This window comes from Sitodiplosis mosellana, unplaced genomic scaffold, assembly GCF_009176505.1.
Source record: "Sitodiplosis mosellana isolate CC-2019 unplaced genomic scaffold, AAFC_SMos_1.0 Smas_scaffold_1, whole genome shotgun sequence".
NCBI classification, from domain to species: Eukaryota; Metazoa; Arthropoda; class Insecta; order Diptera; family Cecidomyiidae; genus Sitodiplosis; species Sitodiplosis mosellana.
In genome coordinates this window covers 15943749-15965319 of record NW_022595244.1, presented here as the reverse complement: position 1 = coordinate 15965319, position 21571 = coordinate 15943749, and the positions used below count along the sequence as shown (strand labels likewise).

Genomic DNA, 21571 nt, shown 5'->3' with positions numbered 1-21571 from the left:
CATTTTCACCACTATTGGTTGGTGACCATGCAAACGATTTAAATTCAGACAATTTGTTTTTAATATTCAAACGAAATTCAAAATAAAACGAAATTTGGAAAAAAACACAAATGAATTTAAAATTGTTGTGCAAAATTAGTGCGAGTTTTTGTTTTATTTTTGCAAAAAGCTTGAATAAAAATAAATAAAATCATTCGAAAGAAAAGTGGAAATGATTAAATGATTCCATTATATATATTATTCTATTCTTTTCTCACTTCTCTTCTCTGCATATAAAGGATTTTTTTTTTGATTTTATTGTATTGCAATTGATTGCAAATAAAGTTCGAATGTAAATTCGTACAAAAATGAATTTCACTCATTTAGAGAGGATTTTTCGAACAAAGTCCATATAAAATAAGTAACCTTTTTTCTTTTTCTCACATTCCATTATCATATGCCATCTGATATCGTAATTCTCTTTTTAAAAAAGTTGGTTTTCGATTTGGGGGAAAAAAAAAATCATGGGAGATCAAGTTGATGGTTAAGAAAAATAGTTTGGTACTTGCTGTTTGATTGGAACTCATGTTCCATTTGTCATTTTGAATGCAAGCATAGTTATCAGCAGCTGATAACCAAATTATTGATATAATAAGGCGATTTATAAAACAAAAAAAAAGCAACGTTTTTGCTTGATTCAAATTCTTCAATAAACTGAAATTATATCAGATTTTTCACTACAATTCTATAGTAGAGCTCTATACGCTGAACAAAATGATCTAATAAGCAAATGGAACTCTCTAAATTGTTCAAATTGTTATAATCGCATAGTTCTTTTCTTTTGCTTTTTTGGTTTGTTTTTAGTAATTAGAATAATAATTGGTTTTTAAACTGTTTGGCTAAGTGTCTACTAATTTTGTAAACATAATTTCGTAACTACTGAATGACATGAAGTTCGGCTTTTTTTTTCAATTCACTATGAACGTCTACTATTTCTTTGAACAAACATTGAAAATCGAACGCGATTGATGATGAAACTAATCATTGACTATTCTAATGTTGAGATTTGACTGTTTACATTTCTTCGCTAACTTCCGATTCAATGTCACTTTCGCTGGCTGTTGGCTCGGTGGGATCGACCATGGCTACACGGGCATATTCATCCGTATCGATACTCTTGCAGAAATAAATGGCGTACTTTAGTTTTTCCAGCAGAACGGCCTGTTTGGAAAATAGAATAAAAAATTCGTGTCCATAAATTTGTTAGAGCAATTGATTTGCATCGATGTCATCGCAATGCTCATTGAATAAACTCATTCATTACCTTGCAGGAATAACGTGGCATTTTAAGCAAAAAGAAGCAAGTATAACTCTCTGGAAGAAAATGATCGGGTGGTTGATATTTGTCCAACACTTGTAACACGAAATCTCGACCACGGAAATCGGCTATCGTGCGTGGCAATCGCGTTCTGCCCCACACAAAGCGCAAGAACAATGAACGCTCATGATTCGAAAACTCTTCCATCACATCCCAGAACCATTGAACGAGAGACGATGTTGCATCGACTCCCTTGTATGAAGCTACCGATTTTAGTAAGCCCAATGGAATTTCGGGACTGCCGCACACCATTGCCTTTTTGGTTTGAAATGGAATGGGATTAATGAAGTTCGAATGATTTCAGAAATGAGTGGGGAAAAGGGTTCACATTTGATTTAAATTCTTGCTTACCTGCAACTGTGAAGCTGAAAACAGCGAAAGTAAAGGAACCGGGATGACTTTTGACATTCCATCGCGAACCGCTTTAACTTGCTCATCGAACTCTCCCAATCGATAATTCAACGCTAGGCGAACGTATTCTTGTTTGTTTTGCGGTGTGATCTTCGTATACCTGTACAAATAAAATAATGAATAATAAACATGAAAATGCATTCACGTGCAAAAATTGTGCAAATTCCAGCAAAAAAAAAATCCATTCCCGCATACCTTGTCGACAGTTGACAGTCGTGACCTTTGGCAGATGGCGTTGAGAATGGTAAATCGAGTGCATGGAACACTTTCGGATCATCTTCCATGTCTCGGATGCAAATCAAACTGGTGATATAATCTCGATCAACTTCGGTCAAATCGGATGGTCTAAGGGATTCTCCAGTTAGTTGACGCCACACCGGCTCGGCCAAATTCAAACTCAACGGTGAACCAGTGCGTACAGCAATGCCCATCAAAACGCCCAAAAATCGGAACATATTCATCTGCAAAACGGTCACTAATGTTGGGTCGAGTAGGAAGCAATCTCGATTGGCTCCAGCTTCACCACGACCATTCGGTGTTTGAATCAACAGCGGTACGCTTCCGTTCTGGAGTTCGTCACACATTTCGGCAATTGACTCACTGAAACCACCTCCGCAATCATCTACACTCTCACCAACAAACTTTACTTTCCATACTCTTTGCGGGAGGTAAAGGGCTTCTTGATCTGTAAAACAATAGAAAAAATAATAAAATTTGGCTTTTCAAAGAAGACTTGTGGAAAAATCAGCAGAAACTTACTTATCAGCGGTAATTTTTGAACCATTTGCCCGAAAACGCTCTTCATTCCATCGGGGCCAGCAAATCCACCCTTGCTGCGAGATCGTTTCACTTGAATACGATTCAACTCGAATACTGGACCGTGTTGCTTGTCGCGAACCATTGTCGTTTGTACGACTTTTCTGAAAGCTGCTTCTTTGATACTATACACAAGCACATCCTTTAGTGCGGCCAATGAAACTTCACCGTCGATCGGCAGCAGAGTGAAACATGGGCACATTAGCTCCGAGAAATGATGGAGTAGAATGAGCCGAGCGTAAAGCGATTCCGGTGGTAAATCACGAACAAAATCGTACTCGAGCGGTGGATTCGGAGGAGATCGCATCGCATCGTGTATCTGTGACGTTGATAGTGCCAAAGTATGCGCTGAACCACATGTCACTTTTACAACGTATTTTCCTTGAAGTGCCGTCACGATTCGTGGTCGTGGAATTGCACTGTAAATAGACATTATTTTTATTTTATCTTTTCCAATTATTAATTTACTTGACAGAATAGGTAAAACCTACCTGATTGTTCCATCGCCAAGTTGGCCTTCATCGTTGTCGCCCCAGCAAAACACTCTTCCCATATCATCGCAAGCAACACAATGCAGAGATCCAGTTGCAATGGAGACAATTTTGATGCCTTGCAACGCGGCTACTTTCTTTGGTCTTCGCACATGATCGACGGAACCGTGGCCTAGTCTATGATAATCACCTTTTCCCCAAGTGTAAACTGCACCAGATCGAGTTAATGCAATGGAAAACTATAAAAAAAAAGAATGTAGTTCAGTACAAAATGAACAATCGATTGAAAATGAATCATGTTAGATATGTACCTGTGAGCCACATTCAACTTTGACCACACCCAAACCGACTAGACTGTCAATTTTAATGGGATATTTACAGCCTTCAGAGCCACCACGACCCAATTTTCCATAGTCTCCGTCACCAAAACTCCAAACACTATCGTCGTCCGTTATGCACAATGTTTGCGCATCACCTGATCCGCACGCAACATCAATGACTCGATAGCCAATCAGCGCCTCGACCATCTTTGGTTTCAATTGATCTTCAGAATCTCCGTGCCCAAGCCGACCATAGCGGCCTTTTCCCCAAGTGAACAAGTTACCAGACGATGTTATACAAGCCGAATGAGCACTACCACACGCAATATCAATTACACTAACGCCACTCAATGCCTCAATCAACTTTGGTTTATCGTAGCTCAAACGATCGCCATGGCCTAACTTGCCCTCTTCACCTTCACCCCAAGCAAACACATCTCCATCGGCAGTGAGAGCTAGACAGTGTTTGCCACCTGAATTAACGGCAACCTTTTTTATGAAAACGTGTTGCAAAGATTCAACTAAAGTAGGTGATGTCATCGAATCGGTGCCACCGATTCCTAGCCTGCCACCTGCTCCATAGCCCGTTGCGTATAGTTTTCCGTCGGGCGTAACGACAAAAAGAGTTTGTTCACCGCCGGCAATGCAAATCGGTCGCAAAATGCTGAGCGAATCACAAGGTGTAGGACTTTTGATGCGACCACCTTAAATGAAAGAGAAATTCACATGGAAAATAATATTTTAGAAGTTTCCAAACTCGATGTGATAGAAGAATGAATTGATTTTAGTTAAAAATTCGATTTTCTGTTCGAACAACTTCTGTGTTACCTTCTAAACCACCGAGTTGACCGCGGTGATTGTGACCCCATCCATAGATAACAGTCGCTCCGCCCCAGCTCAATGACCAATCTTCCGGTCTGTTGTTTAGCCATTGCAATAGCTGTCGATCATGTTGTGGCTTGAACACTGTATGGTCGAGATACAGCGGCAATTGACCTTCGTGAGTATCTGCAAAGTGAAATTTACAAAGTAAACGAATTGTTGTTCTTTTCGTCTTAAATGAGTTGTTTTTTTTCTTACCTTCACTTGATGTTGCCGAATGTATAGATTCAGCATTGTGTTGTGGAGGACCAAGTACAGCCGGTGCTGAGTTGCTTGATATTTGAGCATTTGATGAATTATTGCTCGCTATCGATTGAATCGATGTGTCCATAGCCAGTGGAATTTGGGTGGTTGGGCTCATTTCAACGATTTTCTTACGAACTTCGGCACAAAATGAAGCTGGCAACGGTGTTCGATAGATGATTGATTGGGCAACACGAACGGCTGAACAGTAGCGTCTAAACCAAGACCATTTTTGCATATCTGAACTGACTAGCAGCGTATCGAGTTGCATGTCACATGCTAAAGCGGCCAGAGTTTTCAAATAATCTGAATGCATCAATTGAATGCCAGACCGAACGTGTGACTCTTCGAATTCGTATTGCTTCAATAAGCAATCGATTAAAGGTGTCAAAAACACATTAAGTGATGGATCTAATGGTTTTGGCGCTAATTTCAACATTAAAAGACGGTGCATCTTTCGTATGGCCCAAATCCGTTGGCTTGTTGTCAACGTGCTCAATTGTGCACATGCCGAAAGTGCGGACGCCAATCGCAGTAGGATGTTTGGATTTGAAGGTTCAAGATTTGAATCGAGCAGAGAAATAACAAGGTCCATTGATGGCTGAGCTAAGATGGTACGATCTGAGCCATTTTCCTGGAGGAATGCGGGCGGCATTATTGCGTGTACCTGTAAAATGGAATCGAAGCAAAATGTAAAAAAAATTGTTTCTTTTTTCAATAAAGTTCAAACTATTTCATACCCAAAACTTGAAGCCCCATCCATTCACTGATGAATCACTGGAGAATTTCCATCTCATTTCTTCACCTGGAATGCGAATTTCGGGAGCCCATTGCGAAAAATCTCGCCCTGAGCGTGTTGCAATCACTCTGCCCGATCCATCCATAATGATCAGCGGGTCATTTCGTTTTTCAGTTGAACATTGTTGATCGAATTCCAATCGCAACGCTTCGGCTTTTGGCATTCTCACATGGCCGACGAGTGTTATGTTATCGATGTATGGATGCGATGTTTCCTGAACCACTGGTCGCGGTATTTTGCCTAAGAAGTTGCGCGAAGTGCACAAATCTTCAAGCTCTGTGATGCAAGTTTCCAAAATCATAACGCAAATCGATGACGAATTCAATCCCATGGCAATCAGTGTGTTTGCAATGGTTTGAGCCGATGTAATTTGCTCAGTGCGACCATTTACACTCAACTTGAGTAGTTCGACTAAATTCTTTGCTTCTGTTTCGCTCAAAAGTGTGGTAAAATCATCCAAACCAGACACGCTATCGTCATTTATCACTTCGTCTGGTTGTGTGATCGTTGCGGCCATCACCGACATCGCACTCGCCGACATTTTTGAGCGTTGCGCCGCATTGTTGCAACTTGAAATCGATGCCGATAGGGAAATGGAGCCATTCAATGATTGGTTCAAACTCTGGAAGGCTGACAATGGACCGGCCATCGCCGGCAAAATCGATGAGGGTATCGCTTCGTGTATGCTCAAGTCAGGTGTTAAAAGATCATTGCATGCTGTTTGCTGATCGGCTGGCCCTTCTCCTCCACCGTTCGCAATTGTTTCGAGTGCCTGAGCATCGTCAGCGGTTCCATGATCACGCAAATTCTCCAAATCTTTGAAATACTCATCGCTATCGGTAGCAATTTTTTCACTACAACCACTGATTTGTGTGTGACTTGAGAGCGCAGAGATTATACATTGACGTGCTTGAATGATGCTCATCGCATTCAGCACATGACTCAAAGCTGCTTGTCTTGCCCCATACGACTCGAGCGACAACAAAGTTTCCGATAGTGATGGTCGACTTTGTGATTTTGATTTGACTGCAAACGTTTTCTCAGAGTCATAAATTCCTAAGCCATTGCTGCCGAGCGGATCCTTTGATGACGAGAACGGAACTGGCTCTCGCTTATTTTCTTCGGATGAGCATTGCGGTAAACTCCATGCAACTGAATGTGAACTGCCACAAGCTACACGATTTACAAATGTATCCAATCCAATTACAGAGCAAGGCTTCTTGTTTACAGTAGTCGTGCCAGTTCCTTGTTGACCGTGATCATTGTCACCCCAAGCCAATACCTGAAAATTATCAAGATTAATTATGAAATTGGACAATTCAAAAGAAACAGAATGGTGTTTGTTACCTCTCCTGTGTCGGTGACTGCTAAGCAATGAAGAGCTCCAACAGCCACATGAACAACTTTTTTGCCGCGTAGTCCTTGAATCGGTGTCGGTTTTCTCAAATGCTGGTCTGAACCATGACCTAAACGGAAATAATCGCCCTGAAGAATGGAAAAAGTTTTGTTGTTGTTATTTAAATGCATATGTATGGATATAGATAGAGTTGGTTCCTTACCTTTCCCCATGTCCAAATTTCACCGAATTTGGTCAATGCCAAACTGAACTGTGCTCCACATTCAATTTGAATGACACCAACGTCCGTGAGTCTTTCAATAGGTTGCGGAATAAAACAACCTTCAGATCCACCTCTTCCAAGCTTTCCAAAATCTCCATCACCCCTATTCAGGTTGAAGAGAAATACCAATAATATTTCGATAAAATACGTTCAATGATACTTTGAATTATTATTCATAATAATTTTGTGCACAATCGTTAATGAAAACAAACCAAGAATACACCACTCCATCTTCAGTCAGCGCTAATGTTTGGGCATCTCTGCTGCCACATGCAACTTGTACAACTCTGCGTCCGAGTAACGCTTGAACTAGCTTCGGTTTCAATTGTGTTAAATTATCACCATGTCCCAGCCTTCAAGTAAAATAAACAAGCATGATATTTGATTCGGTCATAGCGATATTTTTCTCGTTCGGTAGAGTTGTTTACATACCTGCCATACTCTCCCAATCCCCAGCAGTACAATTCTCCTGAAGCAGTTATGGCTGCCGAATGTGACGAACCACACGCAATATCGCGAATTCTCTTTGATCGTAGTGCTTCAATTAGCTTTGGTTTATCGAGAGTTATTCGGTTGTTGTGACCTAATTTTCCATCTTCACCTTCGCCTAATTCGCAAAAAAATAACCAAAAATATTTGGACATTGAACAAATTCTGGGTTTTTATTGCTGAAAAAATATCCGCTTACCCCAAGAGAAAGCGCGTCCATCCAGTGTGAGTGCCATTGCATGTTTGCCACCCGAATGAACAGCGACTTTCTTCACAACGTATTGGCTCAAAACGGGTAATTTTCGAGGTGTTGACACATTATAGTTGTGACCCAATCCAAGCCTTCCATTAGTTCCTTCGCCACAAGCATAAACTTTGCCATCATGTGACACAATAAACAAAGACTTTGAACCGCCAGCAATGTGAATGGGTTTCAATTGCGTCAGTGTTGATGAGAATGTTGGACACTTAACTTTTGATCCTTTCAGACCACCCAATTGCTCTTTATCGTTTAAGCCCCATACAAACACTTTGCATTGATTTTGATCGACAACGTTTCGTTCATCTGGGCCCGTGTATGATGTTGATGAGCTTGGTTCACAGTTGATAATATTGTCTGATGCAAGGAACGCTGCATTTGTCAACATTAAATCGAGATCGGTTTGTTTTTGACGGCCAATTATGCTGATACCGTGCACCTGAAATAGAAAAATTGAATTGAATTGAATTTAGAATAAATAAAAATGCAAATTTTGTTATGAAATCGTAAAAAAGAGGCCCACTTTGCACTGTATTCCGTTATTTCTGCACTGTTTGATTACAATTTCGATCCATTTGTAATACTGTCGAATATCCGAAAGCAGTTGAACGTTGATATCCGACGGTTTAATTGAAACCCAGCTGTAGTCTTTCATGGAATCAACCGTATCTCCGGCTCGAACTACAATCAATGACGGCATATGCGAACAATCGGAGCCATTGACGGTTATTGCGAGCGAATGAATGAGAACATTTTCATGCATTTCAATTCGAATCCAATGCCTCTGTGTGCTTGAACTTTGCCAATAGTTTGTTGAACGATCCAAAAGGTATTTGGCTGACGATTCATTCGATGAAACACACAACGAACGAATGACACGAGACCAATCCTCAATTAAATCACCTTCCGATTGCATTTCGTGTGCACCACTTTGATAGTAATCATTTGCCTCTGGATTTCCCTGGCACACCAACTCCAATTCACTGAAAAATGGAAAACGAAAGATTGTCATTAACAATTATTCTGTTCTTTTTTTCTTCTCTTCAACTAAATTGCTTCACGACCGTTACCTGATAATTCCGCTCCAGTTGAATTGCGTAGGAAAATCCACACTGGCATCACCATTTTCATTGATAGCGGTAACAACGCCAATGCTTCCAGGTGTAACTGATCCCCATTTGTAACGCGGAGTCATAACATTTTGATGTATGCGAACGTGTGAGCCAACCGTGATTGTTGGTTCAATGGACGATGAGCTGCAATGCGGTAATTGATCATTGGATGTCGACGATGGTTCAAGCAATTCAATATGCACAAATCGCATCCAATAAACAGTACCATACACTTTCCAATCGACATACACATTCAAATCATGCAGTGCTTCCGGTTCGACTTTTTCAACGGTACCAATATCACCTTTGCGAATTTCTTCAAAGTCTTCGCAACAACGCACAATCATTCCAGGAACCACAATGCTGCGAACGTATGTAGCGTACTGGTCCAATGATTCGAAATCATCTCGAGTTGCATACTTCCTTTCATTCGTAATGCTCGTGTCGTTGAGCGATAGTGCTTCGATTGCATCAGACATGCTCTCCGTTTCTGAATCATTTTCCGTTAGTCGTGAGTCATGTGAGTTAGCAATTGCACACTCTTCCGGGTGGTCAATAATCCATTCGACTGTACGACCAACAACTGGAGCGACATCTTGTTGTTCTGTGGAAGAAGAATTTATTTTTTTGAATTAATATTGAGTCAAACATATGGTGTGAGCAGATTTTCATAGTTCAATAATTACTCAATGTTCGCACGGCCAGCTCAACAGCTCGCCGATTGAATCCCATTCGCACAACCAAGTTAATGTTCATTTCATCGGATGAAAGCGGTCGCCTTGCGTTGGCCGAACTTCTTCTCGATGCTCCACCAGCAGCCAAATTGCCCGTTTGATCACTCAGTGGCGACTGCATATCGTCTAGGAACTAAATTCAAACAAAGATTATTTTCATTAACAATATCTCCTATGTTATGTATCAAGAGGTGGTCTATCTTACCGCATCATTATAAAATGGAACGCCATGAATCAAAGTCGGTTGAAGTGGTGCCAATATTGGTTTGGTCATTTTTGTTGTTGAGCCAGCAACAGCTGAGAAATACGGCACGCTATTTTCCATGTACAAATTATTTGCCAATTGTTGTGATAGATTCAATGCGGCCATCGACAGTTCATCATATGAATAGATCGATTTCAATGGATTGCTTTGAATGGCACGAGCCAATATATTTTGTAGTAACAATTCATTGATGACTCTGGTTTTGAAGTCATCCAAATCGTCATCGTCGTTGATATCGTCGTTGTCATTTTGAACCGAATTTTGTGACGCATTCGAGCCCATGTAGTGCATTGTAGGCTCTGGTGTGGTATTTTTATCATCACAAGACGTTTCGACTTTGATCGGAACATTCATATTCGCTTCTTGTTCGTTCAAACTTTCTTCGGATGAATACCGCGATATACCTGGCACTCGTTGTCTCAGTATCTTACGCAACGACGATTGATTTTTAAATAAAACACCCATTGAATTCAGGGTGGACAAATGGATTTGTTGCATTCGCAACAAGTTCACATCGATTGAGCCCTTTAAATGCGGTTTCCATTCGCCGGGTCCATACAGCAAAACGGTCAGTGAATTCAGGAGCATCTCATTCAACGGTAATCGATTCATATTGAATGACATTATATTGGCACATGATGTAGCTGTTGCCACAGAAATTTTCTTCTTTTCCGTGGAAATGGTCGAATCGGAAAAGCTGCTGCTGCTTATTACTACCTTTCCTTTCGTTGTAAACGCAATGATTGTTCCATCATTTCCGCTGTTCAAAATATTCATTCCGATTCTCGGTCTGGGATCACATCCGCCGATTGTCACCAAAGCTGCCAAAACATACGCTTTCTCTGAATCGGCCGTTGAATGGCGCACAATTGACTGACGACCCTGTGCTTGATCGGTGCTCTCTGTGAAAAATTCAGCTGCGATGCACAATTTTTGGCTGAGATACGAACTGATTGCGTTATTCCAAACGGGCAATGTGTGCAGTTTGCGCAGAAGTGACACCATTTCTTCGGCTATTGTGCTGGAATTCGATGCACTCAATAAAACACGGGATTTTACATCGACCGAAGCATGCAAAATTGACAAATCATTTGGGCAAAACAACACAATCCTTCCCAAGCATTCGAAAAGCTGTTCGATGAATTTACCCACCAAATCACTCTCATTTTCATCCCAGTGAATCAAAGTGGCGTGAAGCAATCGCACACAATGCACTTTCTTGTAAACATCCATTTCGTCGGTTATTGAACTATTCAAAATATCCACGCACAAATTCAACCACGTTGGTGTGGTTAATAATTTTGACATCTGCTTTGGTTGCGCTATCGCTCTCAAAAATCCTAACATCGTCCAATACTGGAGGCCCATGTTTGTAATGCTTGACTTGGATGCAAGTAACATTCGGAACATTGAACTCACATTGGCCAGGGCGCATTTTTCAATTTTATCGCCATACAATGCGATGCTGACCGATATCATTTTCAACATTTTCATGCTCGCATTTTTCAACAGCTTCGTTGGGTGCGAGCTGCCAGTTAGATGCATTTCGGTTAAAGAAGTATCCTCTTCGGTTTCCGTATCCGGCGATATGATTGACGATGAAACACAGTCGGCCAGTTTCAAGTCGTATTGGCCTTCTTTTCCCATTCGATAAGAGTTGGTCGTGCCATTGTCCCATTCAACGCGAACCCAACTATTGGGAATTGAAAACGGAGAAAATTGATAAGTTTTTGTTCAAGATTTCTTTCAACTTGGGAGAATTTCCAATGCAAACTTACCCATCATCACCGACTTCACTGATTATTCTGCCTTCTCCTGACGGTCCATCTTGCTCGCCCCACTTCCAATCTTGGCCGCGCACAACACGAGTTCCGATTTTCATCAGTTTCGTTAGCTCCGGTCCAGTCAAGTTGGCTTTGTTACATTTCTGTGTGTCAACGAGAATTGATACATGAAACAAATGAATCGAACTTGCAAGCACAATTTTCATATTACCGTATACGGCTTACCTTAACAATAGCATCCTCATAAACGTATGACAATTCATTTAACGTTTTGCCCGGTGGATTTTCGCTGCCAGTTTGTCGCAGTAAACTCAAAATACTACCCAATGTACCGGCATTGATGATTAAGCTGACTTCGTTTGGTCCGATATTTTTCGACAAAACACCAAACACACTGAGCAAAAATCGTGCTCTTGGTAATTTTTTCAAGAATACATTTGATGTATCTTTTCCCAATGCAATTGGATGGCATTTCTGTTTTGCGAAAATTTGATCTTGATTCACAAATTTTTGCAGTTCAGAAATGGCCCATTCGATAATTTTTGCCTGCGTTAAAATCAGATCCACTTTTTGAAAGCTGCTAATCATATTGAGATCACATAGAACATTATCCAAAAAGTGTTGTTTGCTTCGATCAAGGAACAGTCCCAGATAACCGCTCAGCATGCTGTATTGAACGGCATCCAAAGTGTCGGTGACGCGCAACAATTGCGAAAACATGTCAATGCCCTGCTTTCGCAGCTTGTACCGTTGCACTTGACAGTACATGGCACGACGCAGAGTTTCTACGTCGCACGAATCTTGTAGCACAAAATCAACAATTAGCGCCATGGTTTTTGAAACATCGATGCTATTTGCCGTCGATTGACTATTCGAATTGTTTTCTTCGGCCAATCTAGTAACAATGCACTTTTCACTCAATTTTGTAATCACATCGTTGATAAACTGTTCATCACTCTGTTCACTCGCATATTGTGACTTTGTTGTATGTCGTCTGGCGGCGACGGCAGCTGCTGTATTATTTTCCGTGTCATTTGTAACGATAACTTTGGTTTCATCATTGTTTTCTTCGATGGTTTGTGGTGGTAGCGGCAACGTTGGTTTCTTTTCCGTTATCAAATCCACGGTTTTTCCATCTTTTGTCAGTTTTTCATTGTTAATCACATCATTTTGTGCATCCATTGTTTGACTATCGTCGTCGACAAATTTAAGGATTTCACTCGAATCCGAATGCATGGTTTTATCAGCTTGAACCGAAAATCCGCTTAAATTTTCGACCGATTGCACTTTTGTTGTGAACGATGCTGTTTGACTTTGAATGGTTACATTCAAAATGTCCTCCAGTTTGGCAGCGCATTCAAGTACCTTCTTTGACTCTCGCATGTCGATGATAATTTTACGAACAAATGCCTTGAATCGTGGTGTTCGATGCAGAATTTTAATTCGATTGAATGCACATTGCTCCATACTAATTACCGGCCGAACTTCGTACAGCAAAAATCGACACTAATAAAGAGAATAAAGGTAGCATCAAACATCAAAACCAAAACCACACAAAAAAAAGACGGGAAACTAAATGTGTACTATAGAAACAAATAATATATATATATACCTTGTCAATCATTGACGCACACACTTCTTTGTAGCTTCGGTTCAGTTGCTGGCGCGTTTTAATCAGTGTCCATTTGGTTTGATGTACCAGTTTGATGATTTCGGCAACTGGTGCAGGCAATTTATCGATTGTACTGTTGCTGCTCAATTCACAATCAACGACAGCCAATACCAAAGCACCTAGGCTTTGATGCCTTATGAAAATTGCCGTTAGCAAACGCTCCAATTCGGAAATTGGATGCTCAGGTGGAAAATCTTGATGCCAAATCAAATTGTTCTCTTTGCAGAAGCGTTCGGTTATTGTTATCCAAGTTGAAACTAAAGGATCGGTTAAACGACCCTCGCCCAAACCATTCAACAAAGAGTCTATACGATGTGTTATTAACTGGAAAGAAAGAAAAAAAAATACACATTTGAAATGTTGAAAAGTCGAAACTTGTGCAAAAGTGCCTGAAGATTCTAAAAACGTACCGTATTTGGCCAATGAATTGGTTGCGAGATATCGGTCAAATTTCTGGATTCAGTTGGAGTGCTTCCGGCTGTCGATGTGCTACTGCGGGCCTCTCCTTTTTCTTCATCAAACGGATTGGATGGCTGCAGACAGTTCTGTAGGCCACCACTAAAGATGGGTGAATTCAACAGGTTTTTGCACTGAATTTCGGCCGGTTGAAGATTAGATGCTTTTTGTAGCAACGTAGCACGCAATCCAAGCAGAAACGAAAGTGTTCGCTCGGAATCGAGATGCGTCAAGACTAGCGACTGATGCGTTGAGCTCTGATATGGAGGAAAATTGAATTGGAATACATTCAATTTCTACCTTCTATTTTGCAATTGGAAAAGAAATTCAAGTCAAACTCACTTTCTCTTCGTTGTCATTGCATGAGAATTTCCCGATTCTCAAATGTGACGAAATATAGTCTAAAGCAGGTCGATGTTGTGGATTGTTCATTTCAGCCGACAAATCCTTTCCAATGTTGTTCATCAACAGCGCATTTGTTAAGGGACAATCGGATCTATGCAGAAAACAATAATCGAAAATCAATAAATTATCCAAAAGTTCAATTTCAATGCCATTGTAAAGATGATCAAATTTAACGTCACTTACTGATAATCGTCAATGTCGTACACGAATCCATTCATAACAATCCATTTGCCGTTGTCGGCAATATGGTTTTCCAAATCGGACTGTCGAATCAGCATTGATTCTTCGTTGCATTGAGATACTTTCGACGAACCGCGGCAAATAATTCCCGGCCAGCCCAAACTGTCGTTATCTTGAACTTCGGATTCGCAAACCAACCGATTCAGTTCATTTAGTACGCCAAGCAATGGAACAAATGTATTATTCCAATCGATTGTTTGCAGAACTATTCCACTTTTATCGCGATGCAACAGCACAAGACCAATCAATAATTCATACAGCAACGTGTCCGAAATGTCTCCCGACAGAATTTCAGAGATATTGGTTTCTTTTGAATGTGAAACCACTTCATGTGCTTTCGATAGGGTGGTGATACAGAACGTTACCACATTTTGCACGTATTTTCCCAAGAGAGCTTCGGATCCGTTGCAATCATCGTCTGTCGACTGATGAATGTGTGCCAACAAAAGTCGTTGGAAACGGTGCAATAAATCGAGACTAGGTGACAGTTGTTCGGGTGTTTTGGTGAGAACTTCATCGGTTTTGTAGTATGCTGGTCCGGCGACGAGCAATTGTGAGAGTCGTGCCTGTGTCAATGCCGAATTATTTCGCAACAGCTGTTTGATCAGATGAAGTAATGGAAGATTTTGACTATTATTCAAGCACTCTTCGGGTTCGGTGTTGATTGCTTGTTTCAATGCTGTTTGCAAGCCTTCGTCTGCCATTAGGGAATTGACTAAAAGATCGGTCATAAATCGATGGCCCGATGTTGAGATACTCGGTTCAGATGGCAGTAATGACGTAAGCGTTTGTGCTCGTTCGGTCGCGGATGGCAACAGAATACTCCATCCGATTTGTAATGCCCGTTGAGCTGAATCTTGAATGGTTTTTAGAATATTCGAACCGCCGGCTAGTTGAAGAACGCGTGACTTTAAATTCACCAATAATCGACTGCCTTCGGCCAAACCAATTGATTTCGGTGACATTCCATTTGAAATGAGTGAATAGAATTGAAGACGCAACAAATTCAAACATCCGACTGCAATGCACTCAAATTCTTGTGACGGTGGATGTCGCGTTCCTTCTGTCGATGCGTTGTTGTTGCCTCCGCCACCACCACAACTATTCGAACAAACCATTGCCAATAATTGTTCTAGAAATTTAAACGTTGACTCACTTAAATCGACGACATAAGGAACTCTTGTATCGATTGCAATCACAGACGAATTACAATAGAGGATACTGTATGTTGAACCGCACGCGATGCCGCTGATTCGAACCGATGGTGGTGTCGTTAGAATTGGAGTGGAAATTATTGGGTCTCTGCAAACCGAATGATGGCAAATCTGTTGGAAATCATTACGTCCCCATCCGAACAGTTCGTTATTGCTACTTAGTGCCATGCAGTGTGACGAACCAACAGCAATGTCAATGATTTGTTTGCCCTCGAGTGCGCACACTTTCTTCGGTATATAGCAATATTCCGCCGGGCCTTCAATCGTTTTTATAGCCGCGGCAATTTTCGCATTTTGTCCATAGTCGGTTGTGCTGTGGCCTAAGCGACCACCATACCGTTTGCCCCAGCTAAAAATACGACCATCGTAAGATAATGCCACACTAAATTGGTTTCCAATGAACACTCGTGATACCATGGGCAGTCCGTCAATTTGAATGGGAAGCGCACAGCCAACACATGAGCCATTACCCAATTTACCATAGTCTCCGTCTCCAAAGGCAAACACCAATCCGATATCAGTGACACATAGTGTGTGTGCATCGCTTGTGCCAAGCGCCACATCGACTATTGTGTGGTCTTTTAATGCTTGCACCAAAGTGGGCTCTAATTTATCTTCTGAATTGCCATGTCCCAAGCAACCGTAATTTCCTCGTCCAAATGTGTACAAATCACCCGATATGGTAAGTGCTGCACTGTAAGCCGATCCACAGTAGATTTTCGAGATGAATTTATTGGCCAACGCGGTGATTTTCGTCGGTTCATCTCTTGATTGTTTATCGTTCAGTCCAAGTCTTCCATTTTCACCGCATCCCCACGAAAACACATGGTGTTCCGCATTCAATGCCAGAAAATGGTTTCCCTCATAGTGAGCCGACAATTTTAGAACACGTGAATTTCCAAATCCTTCGATTCTTTTGAATGCATGCGATTCATTTGGTTTCTTGACCATTGGTGTTGATTCATTTATCACATAATCACTTGTGTTTATTGCAAACACTTCGCCGTCGGTGGTCAAAAGGAGCATATGTTTTTCGCTACATACAACACATTCAATTGTTATTGGTTTTTGGAATGAATCCAATAAATTGTCCAAATGTGGCTGCAAGCCAGTAGATGCTTCGCCAAACACTGGCAATTCGGTATTCACCGGATCCGATAAAAATCCAAAGTTGTCATTATTCGAAAAGATCATTCCGTAGGTGAAGAGCTGTGGTGATGCTGAATTCTGAATGGTATGCTTTGTAACGTAGTTTGAGGTTGGTAAATGTGGCTTTGCCAATCGATCCAAATGGCTCATAATCACAACGGCCGCTTGTTTCAACTCAATACTGGCCGCTTCTTGATCGGGTAATTTCAGGAACCTGTAATTAAAGCACACAGAAAATAAAACATCAAAACCAATCTCGATGATATTATGACGACCAAATGAAGAAAGTGTCAAAATTCACCTCAAAAACGACTCAGTCGGTGCGATCGATCCTTCATTGGTATTGGTAACGATATCCTGGTTATTAGACTGTATGGATTCATATCGCCGTAGAATTGGTATGAGCGGTGCACCGCTATTTTGTGAAAATTGCTGCGTTCGATTGTCGTCCGTGTCTTTTTCCTTCTCCCACAGAGTCATCAACAGCAAAATGGCCTCGAGCGAAGCGCTCAATGTACCCTTTTGTGATTCTAGCTCAAGCAACAGACTAAGTGCAATGTGTCGATCTGTTCGCGGCACTGAACCGCTTAGGATTAGATCATTGTTTACAACTTGTCGTAGGAATTTTATTGAACGCTCGAGCACTTCCAACCACAACGAAGATACTTGTGTGGAATCGAAGAGCGAAGCTTCTGGAAGACTTTGCATTGCATCCAATGCTTCAGACAGTAATTCACTGCATAGTTCGCAATCTTCGCCCGATCGCCAGGCTCGCCGCAAAAATGCAAACGAGAAGTTCAAAGCGGCGCGAGTTCCAACGCGAGCCAAACCAAATGTAGCCTTTTCAATTGACGCACTCGCCTTTTGCTGTTGCAAATTCAAGATTTGTTGCTCTGTGCTTTGTGACTTCTGAAAAAACAGATAAAGGCCAACAAAAAAGAATAAATTGATGTAAAATCACTTGGCAACGAGATTTATCCTGATTTTACCTGTAGTTCAAGCTTTTTAATGTGTTCATTTTGTATAGCTTGTTTTCTCAGCGAAGTCATTGGATTCTTGATTGATGTTGGTGATGATTTTTGTGAACGAGCCAGCGCCACTAAATATCGATGATATACAAAAATTCTCTGCTTCAAATGAACGGCCGACAGTGAATGGCCAGCTGCTTGTAGCGATAGATCACGCTGTTCCGCAAGCAAAGCTTTTATGCATAACTTTTTGTCACGGTCACCTAAATGCAAATAACCACAAAAAAAATTAACAATTGCAAACAGTTCGACTTGTTTTTTTTTCGCTCATTCTTACTTGGCATTTGACACCAAAGCCACGAGTCAAGAATTGAATCGGACGCTGGTATTGCTTCCGATTCATCTGCACCATCCGATGATGACGAACGTTTTGGCAACGGTTCACTGCCATCAAGCACACGACACGACATGCAATTACAGCAGTTCGCATCGGGCCGACAATATCCGGTGCAACAGCTGCACGTTAATTTTTCAACGCCACAATAATACCGTCGATTTGATGGCAGTGCGTACGAAACATTGCCCACTGCATTATTTGCTTCCAATTTAAAGGCCCCACTATTCGAACTGTTGCTATTTACATTTGAGCCACTGCTATCACAATACAATTCATTGTCTTTGATTAAATTATTCCATAAAATTGACAAATTCTCGGGTGAACGTAGCGCTGCCAATAAATCCGCCCGAAGCCATTTACTGTTCAGATACGGTAATGGCCGTAGTCGAATGTCAGTTGTTGCTGTGATTGTTGCCATGATTATTTTCTTTTTCTTCTGCGATCTAGGTTGTTTCGTAGTTTTTATATGATAGTGAATCGAAACAACAACAATAAAATACAACACACGCACTTGACTTTTATATTCTCAATGGGATTCAACAGCTAAATTTGTAGTTTACGATGCATTTGCGCTGCATAAATCGATAAAAAATGTGTCAAACATCGACGATAATGACGACGACAGCAACAACAATCGAATGGCGAAAATGGCACAAATCGATTTTTCACATTACGAACTCATCGCCATCCAATTCAATGACGACGCAATACCAAAACTCACACTCATTGCTATCATCCACATTTTTTTTTACAGTTTCTTTACATTTTCGATGGAGAGAAATGAAAATGAAAATTTATTTGCTGGCCATTTTCACTATTCATTCCACACCCTGTCCTATTTTTTTTTTCTCTTCACAAACGCCAAACACATATACTATATTTCCCTTTGGCTCATAAAATTAACAATTTCACCAATCCGGTGGTGATAAATCTATTGAATTTATTAAATTTCAGTCAATTTCCCACAAACAAATTGAATCAAATCATGGAAAAATGTGTGAAAAATATTTGAAACTAGAAAAAAAAAATCAAATGAATAATGGTTGCTGCAATGTAAGCAAAGCAAGAAAAAAATTGCCCTTTTCTCTTTGGTATTTTTAGAATGCAGATGCAAACTCTACGGCTACTTAACTAACACTGTCACTTGTGTACTACTTTAACTGGAGAGAGAGAAAAAAGAATATGGCGAACACCAATGTTATTCAAGCCGATGTATGACATATTGTATGTCAATGCACGCACTGTACATTCGCTACACAGTACACACCAACTGCTGCGACTCTATACGTGTGTCTATAGTATGGTGTATTTTTGTACGGGGCTATGTTGTATGTACTATGGTTGTATTAGACTTTCAAATGTCAAACAATGTATTTATACATATAACCAAAATGAATGAGCGCTCCACCAGAGCAAAGCATTGGCGTTTCGACTATGAATCGGTCATATGTTGCACTGCGCGCAACGAAAGCAAAAGCGAAAGCCAAGCGTTTTGTTTACATCGACGCACGAATGGTGCGGCATCCACAGCATGCGCCGTAAATTGCAGTTTTTTTTTTGTTGGAAAAACCGACAATCAGCTGACTTTTGTTTACACATTTCGTGTTAGCGGCTGCACATTTCCTGGTATGCGTTTATTTTGCTGCGATGGCCTGCGACAAACTGAAGTTGGTAACGATTCATCTCGATTGAGCGCGAACACACAGCCGAACAAACGATATTTACACATCAATATAATATAATACAACATATGACCAAAGGAAGACGAACGGATGTACATATATCGTTTGTTACCTATGTTTTTGAAGAGAAAAAAAAGAATCTAGTTTCCATATTCGAAAATTGGCATTTTGAAAAATAAAAAAATTGCCATATTTCATGACATTTTAATACATTGCCAATATTATACATTCTATATTATAGTGCTATGGCTTGGCTTGGCTTGCGACGAATTTCGAGTGATTTACGTTTCTATTGGGATTCTTTTGGAATCAATCGACATTTACTATCAATGCAATCAACCATGAATAAATATATTAAAAACGAAATAGCACACGGAACTTTGTTTTCAACTGACTTTTTTGTGAATTCTGATATAAAATTACATCATGTGTTTCTTTCGTATTTTTCCGTCCACAAAGACTGCGGTATTTTAGATGCAAAATGTTCGAAATGAGGCGAAAAAAACAGTTTAAAAGTATTCAATTGATATATTTCATAGGAAAAAAAACTTGTGAAACAGCATTTTCGAAATTTTTCCATTGGCAAAAACAAATTCAGTGACAAAATGTTCATAAATAGATTTATTTATCCATGAGTTTTCCATGAAACACTTTATTGGAATGCGTCTTTGGCTGAGATAAACGCTTTGCATAAAAAACCCTTTCATTACAAAATATGAAGAATCGTATTCGATATTATCGGCTAAAAATACGACTGAGATTTTAACACAAAATTTTTGAACTATCAATTCGTGTCTCTTGTATTATCTGTCTATAACATTTTGGCTGGTGTGTTAGCTATGATAAATGCGGGTAAGCCTATTGTGTCAATGATTTTTTTTTGCATTTTCAATGGAAAAAAGCTGATAATGGGCTGAAGGTATTTAATAAAATTGTTCAAGTTATTGAATTGCTAATGACAAAACTAGCGAACTTTGAACAATTTTTTTCAGGGCCAAAAATGATAGTGCTTATCAAAGACATCGATTGATTGTCTCAATGAAGCAAAATGATTTTAGCAAAATGTAAAAAAGTCATTATGAAATGACATTTTATGCGTACATATAAGAAATGCAACCGATGGCCATCTTTATTATTTTATGGATTCTGCGAAAGGTTTGCTGTTCGCTGATAGATATTTTTCTTTCTCTTTTTTTTTCTCTCAACTTCTTGCAACTTTGTCATCACGAATACACATTTTATTGCAGACAAAGTGTTGTTGACATCTCAAAGTCATTTTCAAAAAATATGGTTGTTTTTTGTTTAGTTAGAAGATGCGCTTTGAAAATGATTAGTGTGAATTATTGTTGCATCATATTGCATCATTGTTGCATCACATTTCTTTTTTGTTAGTTCATTATTATTTCTTATTTATATCGTGTCGTGTAGAGAGGGTCATTTGGACCGAGAAAGACAAATGTGCCTTTATTTGGACGCTAACATTATGAAATATAAATACTTTGTTAAACTCAAAATTCCAAATTATGATTTAATTTGTTTTTCTAACACTTTTTTTTCGTTTTGTTTCGTTTAAAAATAACATTTGACACTATAAAATAACGCTACTACATGCCAAAGTTTACTCGGCAAATTCTCTTTCACGATAGTCGGAGAAAACTCAATCAAATTCAGTTCAAAATGACCAATAACGGAATAATAGATTAAGCAATTTCTTATCAAACGAAACGATTTATTTTTACAAACTCATCTGTGTATTTCTCGTTTCTGTTGCTTAGCGAAAATATCGATGAATTTGCCGGTGTTAATT

General features: G+C 40.0%; 1 protein-coding gene across 2 annotated transcripts; it reads right to left on the bottom strand.

The window, feature by feature from the left end:
• Positions 1-115: 115 nt before the first annotated feature.
• Positions 116-19322, bottom strand: LOC129578605 (probable E3 ubiquitin-protein ligase HERC2). Of its 2 annotated transcripts, XM_055467426.1 has the most exons (28): positions 18023-19322; positions 17707-17948; positions 17019-17626; positions 14298-16931; positions 14052-14205; positions 13664-13966; positions 13194-13577; positions 11807-13087; positions 11576-11724; positions 9738-11490; positions 9485-9665; positions 8757-9402; positions 8210-8669; positions 7627-8125; positions 7371-7545; positions 7151-7291; positions 6879-7041; positions 6667-6804; positions 5261-6601; positions 4476-5187; positions 4224-4403; positions 3387-4099; positions 3076-3314; positions 2528-3003; positions 1964-2453; positions 1709-1868; positions 1304-1612; positions 116-1200 (listed from the first exon to the last, which is right to left on the bottom strand). In XM_055467426.1, the coding sequence occupies exons 1-28, from the start codon at positions 18498-18500 to the stop codon at positions 1054-1056; spliced, it is 15156 nt and encodes a 5051-aa protein (XP_055323401.1). In that variant the 5' UTR covers positions 18501-19322; the 3' UTR covers positions 116-1053. The 2 variants fall into 2 exon arrangements, with proteins under 2 accessions (XP_055323401.1, XP_055323393.1); XM_055467418.1 differs by having other exon boundaries at positions 4224-5187.
• Between the last annotated feature and the right edge of the window lie 2249 nt (positions 19323-21571).